The sequence below is a fragment of the Mus caroli genome, chromosome 6 (assembly GCF_900094665.2).
Source record: "Mus caroli chromosome 6, CAROLI_EIJ_v1.1, whole genome shotgun sequence".
NCBI lineage: Eukaryota > Metazoa > Chordata > Mammalia > Rodentia > Muridae > Mus > Mus caroli.
Window position 1 is genome coordinate 83,333,656 of NC_034575.1, and position 12,195 is coordinate 83,345,850.

The 12,195-nt window shown below is 46.9% G+C and overlaps 1 protein-coding gene across 1 annotated transcript in view; it reads right to left on the reverse strand.

Moving 5' to 3' along the window:
* LOC110295693 (ANTXR cell adhesion molecule 1) overlaps positions 1-12,195 on the reverse strand; it is an 84,352-nt gene that overhangs the window by 2,693 nt on the left and 69,464 nt on the right. Inside the window, exons 10-11 of the mRNA XM_029478222.1 lie at positions 8,134-8,203; positions 6,399-6,477 (exon numbers count right to left, since the gene is read on the reverse strand). Of these exons, the coding sequence (XP_029334082.1) occupies positions 6,399-6,477; positions 8,134-8,203 (149 nt within the window). The remainder of the gene's footprint in view (positions 1-6,398; positions 6,478-8,133; positions 8,204-12,195) is intronic.

Below are 12,195 nucleotides of genomic sequence, written 5' to 3' on the forward strand. Positions count from 1 at the left end.
CTGTGGTGTAAAGTGTAGCACAGCCACCTGTGGTGTGAACTGTAGCATAGTCACCTGCGGTGTGAACTGTGTAGCATAGCCACCTGTGGTGTGAACTGTAGCATAGTCACCTGTGGTGTGAACTGTAGCATAGTCACCTGTGGTGTGAACTGTAGCATAGTCACCTGCGGTGTGAACTGTGTAGCATAGTCACCCGCGGTGTGAACTGTGTAACATAGCCACCTGTGGTGTGAATTGTAGCACAGCCACCTGTGGTGTGAACTGTAGCACAGTCACCTGTGGAGTGAAGTGTAGCATTGTCACCCTTGGTGTGAACTGTAGCATAGCCACCTGCGGTGTGAACTGTAGCATAATCATCTGTGGTGTGAACTGTGTAACATAGCCACCTGTGGTGTGAATTGTAGCATAGCCACCTGTGGAGTGAAGTGTAGCATAGCCACCTGTGGTGTGAACTGTAGCAAGTCACCTGTGGTGTGAACTGTAGCACAGCCACCTGTGGTGCCACTACTGGAGGGGACACAGATGTGACCTGCATGGCAGGGATTTCAAAGGTAGCAGAAGNGTGCCTGACCTAACAAACTCGGCTTTCCCATGCTTCCAGAAGCCTGACTATTGGCCTAAGGCTACTGCTTACTTTATTCTGAGTGCTAATGCACCCAGGAAACATTTTTTATACCAAAGGAGCAACGGAAGACCAGAAGACTGCAGCCCAGCCTTGGTTGACTTATCAGTAAACTGGATTTATTGCTTTCCTGCCCCCTGGTTACCCTGGAAACAACATCTTCAAAGTTTTTCCACCCTTATCCTAGCAGCCAGACTTATTATGCCCTAAGAGGAGCCTCTTTATGGGGTGGGCGTGTAGCTGCCATGGGAGATGTACAACAGATCCTGTAAGGGGCAGAGAGCTATGTCAATAAACCAACAAGGCCATCATTCATTGATAGAGAGCTATGCCTTCTAGTCCCTGTAAGTACTTGCCATTCCTCCAATTAGGGCCATGTAATATGAGGTCTGAGAACAGCTAGATTGCCTGTTCTCCACAGTGGTGGGATGGCTTTTTGTTTATTTAAAAAAAAACATATTCTCATATAGTATATAATGGCCTTGAANTCACAATGTAGCTGAGAATGATGTTGANGTCCAGTTCTAGGGCCTCAGTCTCCAGGGTTAGAACAGCAGGTGTGCATCACCATGCCTGACTTTGGAGGTAGGGCTTCTCACTCAATAGCCTGAATTAATCCCTCCATTATTCTGTAACCACAGTACATCATGCCTACAATACTCAGGGTTCCTTGCTTTGATGCCTCATGCTGGAGTCATTGAATTTTTATCTTCATTCAAAAATTTTTTGACCAANCTGACCAATGACATCACATGTTCTTTTTTTAAAAAATTATTGTTTCTTTCTTTCTTTTTTTTTTTTTTTTTTTGCTAGGCTTATTTTCACATAAATTAGGGAGAAAATAGAAGCACAGTCTCCATTTATTTAGTGGTTAATTAGACTTAGAGCCTTAGGTATAACCTTATGTTCCCTTCCTTTCTTTGAAGATTGTGATTTTTACAGTCCTGCAAGAAATATAAACAAACCCTCACCAGGCGNGCTCTCAGTTAACTCGCAGTGAGAGTCTGGTGCCATGTCACTTACTGCGTGACAGAACCAAGGGTGGGTACATGTCCTGGAGAGGAGCAGTTGTAAAGTTGAGAAATGGCCTCAATCAAAAGGCAGCAGGCTTGGAAACAGATGTGATTCGCAGATCTGCAGGGGTCCTGATCCCTTGCAAAGGCTGCCCTCCTCTGGGCATAGCCTCTGCTCATTATGTTCCTGCACTTATCGGATATTTGTTTGAAAGATCAATCTGTGGCATTACCTCCTCCACAGACAGTTCATGGCTCTTTCTGGCCCCCTCCTCTCTGAAATCTTACAGACTTTACACCTGATTCAGGCAACCCGTTCTCTCTGTATACATCCGTGTGTGGGCATGACAGAGCCCAGAGGATACCCACTGGTGCCATTTCTCAGGTGCTGTCTGCTTCACTCTTTTTGAAAGTGCTTCTCATCCGAGGCACCTGGAACTCTCTAAGTAGGCCAGGCTGGCTGGTGAGTGAGCCAAGGATCTGTCTGTCCCAATCTCCCCCACTGGAGTGTACACTACCATGCCTGGCTATTTTTTTGTTAGGTGGGTTGAGATCAAACTCAGGCACTGAGGGAATGAGCTATCTCCAGCCTCCCTGTTCTTTACACATTCTTCAGCCTGGTGGGCCCCTTCCGTCAACAGCAACTTTACAGATTGTTAACAGGACACTGGATACTCAGTAGCTGTTTAAGAAAATTGGTTGAACAACTTCCTGAATTTTGTCCTCTTAGGGTAAAACTTGATAGACTTGTAAAATACCTATTTAAAGGAAGATAATCTTCAATGAAAACTCCTCAAGGCCCTAAACTGGACTTGCTTTGTACTGAACCAAATCAGAGACCGCTCTCATCCCGAGGCTATAGTCTNGGAAGGAAAGGGTGCAGGCCGGGCAGCCCAGCCTGCGTGTGTTGGAAACCCTGGGGAAAGGGGATTGAGTACTGACACTGTCTATAGCCAGGCAACTCTGCAACGTTTACCCTGAGTATAGGAATCTTTTCGTGCTTAAGTGGAAAAAAAAAATCTCTGTCCTGTAAATCTGCATGGAATTTCTACTTCTGGCCAGGGCAGCAGTTTTTCACTGTGGCTCTTGGACACACTTGGGACACACTTGTCCACATGGGCATTGAATAAAGTGAGAAAAGTCTTAGCTTCATATTTTAAAATGAGTTTTGCTTCCAGGTGATGGGCTGGGCAGGCTGGGACTGGCACAGACAGGACTAACCCTTTGCTTGGGCCCCAGGGAACCTTTCTAATCTAAAAACCACATCCTCTGGACAAACACCAGCCTGAGACTTCAAGTCACCTCTGGATGACCACGCCTTCCACCTTCCACAGAACCTCTGCTTTGCCCCAGGAAGTTTCAGTGTTTAATTAGAGTTTCTGCTTGGGGCCTGGCGGGGAGTAGAGCTCTGTGTTTGAGCTGGGAGGTTTTTTTTGCCATCTTTTTTGTCTCCTAACCACTGAAGTGTGGCTGAGTGATAGTGTGTATGCCATGGTTGTGTCTTTTCATCGGGGTCCCTCTGTTACTCTGGGACCCAGGTTAAGGGACCCGATTCTCTAGAGAGAATCAGTTAGTTCAAACTGTATGTGTAACTGAGGTTGACATTGAATTGAAGATCCTACTGCCTAAGCCTCCAACGGGCTGGGCTTACAGGCGTGCACTGTCACATCCAGCTCCCTCAAAAGTTTTNTTTAAGCCTCCATTATAAAACACTTATTGAGTGCTGATTAACTGCCAGGCCTTCTGCATGGTGCAGAGAGCATTTGTGTAACGCTCACACTAGTGACAGCAAAACAAACTCTTAGTGTCTTCTTTTTCTTGGTTAGGAAAGAGAAGTACAGTAGAGATGAATAACCCAGGCATGGCTATACAAACAGTAACCAGCAAAGTGATGTCCTAATTTCTCCTCACCCCCAGGTCTCCTCTTCAGATTTCTTCCTGCCAGCCTGTGGTCATGCCATCCTTTCAGATACAAGCTCTGGCCTTTGGGGATGTCTCAAGTTTTTTATCCAATGTTTTAGGAGACTCCTCAGCTACTGGTTCAACACAGAACCTTTCTTCCATAGCCAAGCTGCTCCTATCATTTGCCATCTGCCCATAGAGTGAGCTTTCAAATGCAAGTTAGATCTTGCAGCTCTCCTCCTTCAAAGCCCATGTGCTCACATCCTCCATCCCCGGCCACCCCACTGACTGTGGCTTCTTCATCTAGCCCACAGCTACCCTTCTCACTCNACCTCAGATGCCTCGGGGTCTTAACATTAGGGATTTTGGGTTTGGAAACTTCCACCCTCCTCACCCCTTCTATGGTCCCATAGCTAACTTCCTCACTATTCAGGGCTCTACTCAGATGACGCCTATTTACACTGGAACCCACTCACTGAGGTAGCACCAAATCCTCTCATTTAGTTTTTCCCTATCACACAGATTATTTTTTAATACAGTGTAGAATCATTTCTTATGTTTACTGTTCACTGTGTAGCCTCCATCCTCTGTCTACTTGTGCGTCCTAAGTGCCCAGGAGGGAATATCTTGTGATCAATGACTTCGTTAAGTAGGTGAGTGAATGGGCTTGTATATCAAATATTAGGGTGGCAATAATTTTCTTATAGACTAATAAAATAAATATTCTATAATTTTTATAGAATAATAGAATAATGTCAAGTGTAAAGGAATGTATTGGGAGATGATTTTAACCAAGAGTCTGTTGAACAGGAGACTTGATATCATAATCAGACAGAGGTCATTTGAGGAGCAAATGGAGGCTAGAGTGAGATACAGAGGGAATTACTTAAACTCTGCAGCACGTTGGTTGGTAAGGCCACCCTTTCCTCTTCAGAGACGCCAATTTACGTTTGTAGCCTTGTATTTTCATATCCCAAGCTTGGTCCAAAGATTGTTCACTTTCCAACCTCCCTTGCCCTTGTGGACCCAANAGTAGTAACTGTTTGTCTGTGGTGTGGTCAGACATACGGGTCCACACTGCCGGAGCACTAGGAGACTGGAAGGACTCTGGACCCAGAGGGCAGCAGTTAGGTTTAGGTATGTTAATCATTTCCTGTAGGTTGACTGGTTCTAAAAGAGTCAGCTCCCAAGTTCCAATAAAAGGCATTTTGCTGCCCCTGCACAGCTATCAAATTTGGTAGTGTAATGCTCAGATAGTCAGAAAGGATGGTTGACCAGGTGTCTGGGCAAAGACCATTTCTAAGTAGTGACACTCCTCTATGACAACCTTAGTCATTTTGGTCAAGTGAACATTTCCCTTCATCTAGTCCAGTTACACCGGCTTATTACCCACACAGGATGGAGAATGCTTATAAGGAGGTATTAGGAAGGAAAGTCATGTCCACCATGAAACTTGGCTTCCTGTGCATTTACAAGGTAAAACAGTTTTTGCTTTGTTTGGCTTCGGGACACAACTGCTATCTCTCATCTACCCATGACAATACTAAGGACATGATACCAATTACTAAAGAGTTCTAGCCACATGCTTTTCAATGGCTAACCAGGAAAGACCTTTGTAAATCCACCCACTGACCACCCCCACTGCAAGGAAGAGCTAGAGGAGAACAAGCACTTAGTTAGCAAGAAAAATTCAAATAAAGGTGGTGCTACAAATACCCCAATTACAGGATGGGTTCTTTAGACGAGTGAGCAGAGCCCCAGCTGCCCAGATAGGCTGAGCTCTGAGACAGTGACCCTGGTTAGAGGGGACTTCATAGGCCAGGTGCTCCCAGTTGAGTCCTCTCTCCCCTGAATCACCTTCTCAGAATGCCTTGGGATCACCAACATGAGGCTCACGCTCGGCCACCGTNTGAGGNGAAGCTGCCAAGCACAGACACTCCCTCTCCTTTAAGCATATATTTTTGATTTACTAGCATCGCATTTTAAAACAAAACAGTTTCTGAGGTGATNTTAGGGGTAGTCAGAAATGGAAGCTTCCTGACAGGAGGGATCCCTGTGGCAGGAGCCAGCAGAGGCTGCTTTGTGTCATCAGGGCAAGGCCCCTTCAGCCTCTCTCTGCCTTCATCAGTTTTGTTTTCCCTTAGGGCACTGGTTCTCAGCCTTCCAAACACTGCGACCCTTTAGTACAGTTCCTCATGTGTGGTGACCCCCACTGAAAATTATTTTCGTTGCTACTTCATAACATAAATTTTGGTACTGTTATGAACAGTAATGCAAATATCTGTGTTTTCCAATGGTCTTAGGTGACCCCTGTGAAAGAGCTATTTGACTCCCAAAGGGGTTGCGACCCACAGGTTGAGAACTGCTGCCCTCAATTACTTCCACAAGCATATAAACAAGTTTCCATGTTCCCATCCTTAAATAATAGATTCTCTATATATCGATACCTTCCTTTAGCTGGGACCCATTTCCTGCTTCCTTAAAAAACAAAACAAAACAAGCAAACAAAAAAAAAAACCCCAAAGCTCTTTAAGACATGTTTTCTATGTTACCTAATGCCTTCCTGTCTACCCTCTCATGGTGTGTCTGACCCAGGCGCTCACCCTTACTACAGACATTTGAATCATCTGAACAGGCCAGGCCAGCCAGAGCTCCTCCTCAACATCAGAAACAGAGAACCTGGCACAGCGAGCGTCACTGGTACACTTCACAGAAAAGCACACCCCGACCCAGCTGGTACCAGGGCTCAGTGGACAGAACAAAGAACCAGAAGACATTTCACGGTAGATGTTGGGGAAGCCTGGGATTTGGGAAGAGCCGTTGAAACAATAATGGCACTGAGCTGGGAGGTTCTGACTTACACAGTGTGTGGTGGTGATGATGACAGAACTGGAGATGAAGGACAGGCCGTCGTTCATGCTGACCTGCAGTGCAGCTTTCCTGCAATGACAGAGAACGGGATACACTTAGCCTGGTGTGCTGTGAAGAACAGATGGAGAGCCGGGCAGAACTTGCTTACTTTCCTGTGGGGCCCGACATTCTTCCAGTAGCAGTCTCAGGGCCACACACCCGTGGCATCCAAGAGATGCTAAGGTGTCCTCACTTGATGTGTGAAGGCAGGACATTAACTTTGCATTACAGGGACAAGTAGAGCCTGCTTTTATTTAACCTGTTTGTTATACCTCAGATAAAGCTCCTTCCTCCCTCCCTCCCTCCCTCCCTGCAGTCCTTCCTTCCTTCCTTCCTTCCTTCCTTCCTTCCTTCCTTCCTTCCTTCCTTCCTTCCTTCCTTCCTTCCCCCTCTCTCTTTTTTTCCGAGACAGGGTTTCTCTGTATAGCCCTGGCTGTCCTGGAATTCACTCTGTAGACCAGGCTGGCCTCGAACTTAGAAATCCGCCTGCCTCTGCCTCCCGAGTGCTGGGATTAAAGGCGTGCGCCACCATGCCCGGTCCTTTTTTTCTTTTTTGAGACAAGGTTTTTCTGTGTAGCCCTGGCTCTCCTGGAATTTGGCTCTGTAGACCAAGCTGGTCTTGAACTCATAAAACTGCCAGCCTCTGCCTCCTGAGTGCTGGGAGTAAAGGCATGTGCCACTAAAACCTGATAGATAAAAGCATTTTAAGAGCCATCCAAGTCAATAGGGAAAAAATGGACAAACTGTAAGCTGCATGCTCAGTTCTTGCTAATGTGGACTCAGTGGTCTAGTGGGGCAGTTTTGTGGCTCTGTTAGACTCCTGGAGGTACAGCTGTGGACAGTCTGGGTTGTCTTCTCCTGGCTTCTGTCTATTAGGTCTCTCATCATGCTATATAATTGTGGGCTGGGTAGCAGGCCCCAGCNTCACAGGCTGACTGTAGACACTCAGTCAGTCAGAGGTCTCAGTGGGAACAAACGATGAAAGGAGACTAGATGAAGAACTTTAGTGTTTTCCCTGGAGGCCATTCATGGTTCTGGGGAGGCTCTTTTTTGTTCTGTAATCATCTGGGCTCACTGGGCCCTATATAGTCCTATTATAACCCAGGGTGCTGACTCTGCTGANATCTCCNTAGCTCTTATTTTGATGGTACTGTGAGATGGTTCCTGTATGTGAGCTCAGGGAATGTAGGTGAATGACTGAGACTCTGAGGAGGACTGGGGATGGGGTGGGGGTGGGGGTGGAGGTGGTGACGGCCATGAGCCAGCCACAGAGCTTACTTTGCCTTTCTGAGTCTCCTTGCTTTGAAGGAACAGATAACACTTTCCAGGACACGGATGATGACAGGGTGAGGTAATGCTGTGAGAACTTTCTAGAAATGTGGTTGGGACTGAGTCAGCAGACTCAGGCTTGAACTCAAGCTCTTCCACTGGCTGCGCTGTGACCCTGAGTGAGTTGTTCAAATCCTTTTAACTACCCTGACTGGGGGTCTCATTCACTGGGAGCAATGGAGGATGAAGAGCGATTCAAACCGCCTGGTGCCTGGTTTGCTATACCTTTGGCATTATGGTCATCGGCAGAATCTAGAGAAAGCCCCATAATGAGAGTGAAGAAATATATCGCTGTCCCTCTGTCCTCCCTGCCTCTTCCTGTCTGGCTGTAGGACTCTGTGGCTGATGAAAACTTACATGCCAACTTCTTTCAAGATTGGTGCTGGGCACAGCAAATAAGTGTCTTCCACGGCAAAGGGCTTCTCATCTGTGAAAAAGGAAGTCACGAGGTTATGGTCTCCAATTCCGAATCTTTGGAGATCGTCAACCAAGTCCAGAGGGACAGGAATGAAAATAGAGGACCGTGTGAAGGAAAACCTCCTCTTGCCTTGGGTTATGGTTGGAATAGAAAATGTCCCCCGAGGGTTTACTGTTGAAACCAAGGTCCATGCTGGCGGAGGCGGGAGGTGGGGTGAAGGAATCACTGATCACTGGGGGGGGGGCACTGCTGCTTTTTTAGTAGTGTTCTCTCTCTCTCTCTCTCCCTCTCTCTCTCTCTCTCTCTCTCCACTTCCTCTCTTTCTCTTGGGCTGCTATGAGCTGAGGAACTTTCTTCCATCACATGCTTCCAATTTGATCATCTGAAACTTGTAAGAACTGATGCCCCTCTTTGTTTACGTTGGTATTTCTCAGAGCCGCAGAAAGCTGATATAGTTCCCCCCCCCCCCCACGTGCACACACACATGGTAGCACCCTAACCCATGTGGTAGCAGCCACTAGAAGAGAATTCAGAGCTTGCTTTCTGATGCTGGTGTNCTGGTCCCATGTCCATCTAATCCTTGTACCAACATAGTTTGAGTTTGCTTTTCTGTAAGGAATAGCTAAGGAGGGGCTCTAAGGAGATTCACATCTACATCCAGTTTGGGAGAGCCCATCCTCATGGAGAAAATGCTCTGTCAAACACAAACAAGTACAGCAAATATCCCTGGGTTGCAGAAGGCAGGCAGCTTTGTCAAGTCTCATGAAAATCCAATAAGAGTTGTACCTTATTAGAGACCTGGGAAGTGGCAGCTTCAGTGGGGTTTGTCGTGGCACTCAGCAGACACAAGTGTGCCTTAGGGTAGCTCATCTGTAGTAGAGACAGCTAGTTGATGAAGTATTTGTGTGCAAGCATGAGGACCCAAGTTCGAATCCTGAGCATCCTTCTAGCTAGGCAGGGTGGTAGGCACTTGAAATCCTAGCATCGAGGAGGCAGAGACAGGCAAATCCCAGGCAAGCTAGCTGAATCACTGCTTCCTTCCTGGGTGGCATGCGGGTAGGTGTCGCAAAGTCTGGATGCCCAACCAATAACCTGCTAGTCACTTTGACAGCTCTGCTAGTGACAGCCTTAGGAGCTAAGGGAGGAAGGTGTGTGTGTGTGTGTGTGTGTGAGAGAGAGAGAGAGAGAGAGAGAGAGAGAGAGAGAGAGAGACTGTTTCTGTGTGGAGACCAGAGGTCGACATCAGGTGTCTTCTGTGCTTCTCCATCTTAGTTTTTGAGATGGGTTTTCTCACTGACTCTGGGTCTTCCTGATTCNGTTAGGCTGTCTGGACAGAAGCCATAGTTATCCTCCTGGCTTCACCTCCTCAGTGTTGGGATTGATTACAGGCCCATGTTGCTTTGCTCAGTTATTGTTTGTTCGTTTATCCGTGCTAGGGGTTCAAACTCAGGTCCCCGCCCTTCTGGGGATCTCTTTACCAACTGAACCATCTTTCCACCCCAGGATCATTTTTCAGATGAAAATGGAGGTTCAGAAAGACCAAGTGCCATCTTAGCTACATAGTGATACAAGCAAGCCAGGCCCAGACCCAAACTCTGCAGTGTCCTATTGTCACGGAGAGACTTCCTGCTCCAGGGAANCCAGGGGGAGGGAACAAGCCAAACCCTGCCCAGCATGGCTGACTGGATCTTGTATTTATTTCCTTGTGGCTGTGGTTTACCCACAGCTCTTGTGTACAGTACCTGTGGTGCAGCCCCACCCACAGAGCCCTGGGCAGCCACAGGGTGGCCCCAGAAGGCCTTGTGACTCCAGGCTCCATGCTGTGGTTTGAGCTGGAGGGCTCCTGAGGTGGCTGCAGGCAGGCACTGGCTCCTGTCTCATCCCTCNGTCCTAGCTAACAAGGGGTGGGAGGCAGGTGGAGGCCTCAGCAGAGGACATTTCTCATTCTCCTTTTTTTGTCTTCCTTTCCTGTTTGGGAGGCCAAATATTTCTGGGGCAAAGCAGGATGGAAAACGGTGGCGGCTTGGGGGTACAGCTCTGATGTCCCCGAGATTGAACCCAGGCTGAGAGGCTGTGGGTTCACTTACAGAGCTGGCATTTTTGCCTCTCAGAGGGGCTGTCTGGTTTGGAGCCTGTTTTCACTTTACCACAAAAATGAGTGGCTTTTTCTTCCTCTTTCTTAAACAAAGGCGGGCCATTTGGTTTCCATAACTCAGATCATCTGAGTCCTTCCTGGAATGGCCTCTTGGGAAGCCGGGTCCAGGGACTTCCTCCTTCACCACAGAGGGGCCCTGTGCCTGGTTTGGGGGCCATGTAAGCCCCCCTTCCCCANCGCAGCCTCTGCCAATGCCAGTGTGTTGTGCTGTTTATGGGGCTGTAATCCACTCTGAGGACAATGGGGCCCTGCTTCCCTGCTCACTGGGTGGCCATTTCACTTCATGGCTCCCTGGCACGGCATGGAATAGAAAAGGGTAATGGAGACCAGGAGGCTGGAGCAGCCTGCTCTGTCTTGTTCACAACCAGGGAGGAAATTAGAGGGGTAGGAGTTGGAGATCAGATTAATAATTCTTCTTCTTCTTCTTCTTCTTCTTCTTCTTCTTCTTCTTCTTCTTCTTCTTCTTCTTCTTCTTCTTCAATGAATGTGAAATGCATGTATTTCAGAATTCTAAGCACACCTATGACATATTAATCTAAATCCTTTGTCTATAGGGGTCTGATAATCAGAAAGAAGTTTGACTTAAATCAGAATTTGAGAACTAATGAGTGTCATTACAGATTGAACATAATCTGGGACCTGGTATCCTGGAAGCTGACTACAGGTGTGAAGAGAACAGAAGAGACCCTGCCCTGACAGTTTCAGGTTCAAATCCCAGGTTTGGCTCTGACTAGTGTGTAACTGGGGTCAGGTTCATCTACGAATAGTGGCTATGATATCATTGGGCTGCTGTGTGTAAGTAAATAGGAATGAATGNAAGCACAAAGTATGGCACTTAAGACTCAATAAGAACTCAGGAAGAGTCCCCTCACTTTATTACAGTGGCACCTGAGCCTTTAAAATCCACTGCAAATGTGAAGACCACAGTTTTCAAGATGTCTNAGTGCTTATTAATATTGTTCAGCCTTACTGACATCATTTACACACCAGGAGTTTTGGAGAAGTTTTGTGTGTGTGCATGTGTGTGTAGATAAATATATATGCATAAGGGTTCATCCATCCTTTGNATACAGANAAACACATTTATGCTGATATTGCTCAGCACTGTATAGCCATAGTCTTACAAGATGCTCCCACACCCATTGGGAAGGGAGAGACTATGGTACTACAGCTGGGTGCTCACCAATGCTCATTCTCCCACATGTCAGTTACTTGAGTTACTGCTACAGTATAAAAAGGGCCAGAGCTAGAATTCAAATCCATGTTTTGTTGAAATGATCAAGACCTTGAATAGGCAAAGCTGGACCCCAGCAGTGAGCATACCACCCAGGGCAGACGATCAGGAGCCCCAGCCCTGTGGTAGGCCTGGAGAATCTCCCTGGAGGCCCTGCTTTAAGGGCCACGAACTAAGAATCTTGAGCCACACTGAAATGAGCCCAGTCCCAGGTTTCTAACCCCAAGAACATAGCATTCCTCAGCTTGGGGAAGAAGTTCCCAGAATTCCTCCTTATAGTTTGGTGACTATGGATTTGGGGTAAAACCAAGATTAAAATTCATTAGCCAATCCAAACACCAATCAGCNGGCTCTTTTTAAGACTGATTAAATAATTCAAATACTTTCCAGTCTTGGCAACCTTTTCTTGATATAAATATGTATTTCTGGCAAGAAAAAAAAAAAACAGAAAAATAGCTCCTAGTCCTTATCTAAGCTTACAAGAATTGGTGTAAGCCCTTGAGGGTTTACATGTCTGCTCTGCAATTTGCATGAGTTAGAAGAACTGAGGAGTTCTGATGGAGTGCGATGATGTTGCTCTCAGAGCCCCTTGGATCTAGGGCACGTTGTCAC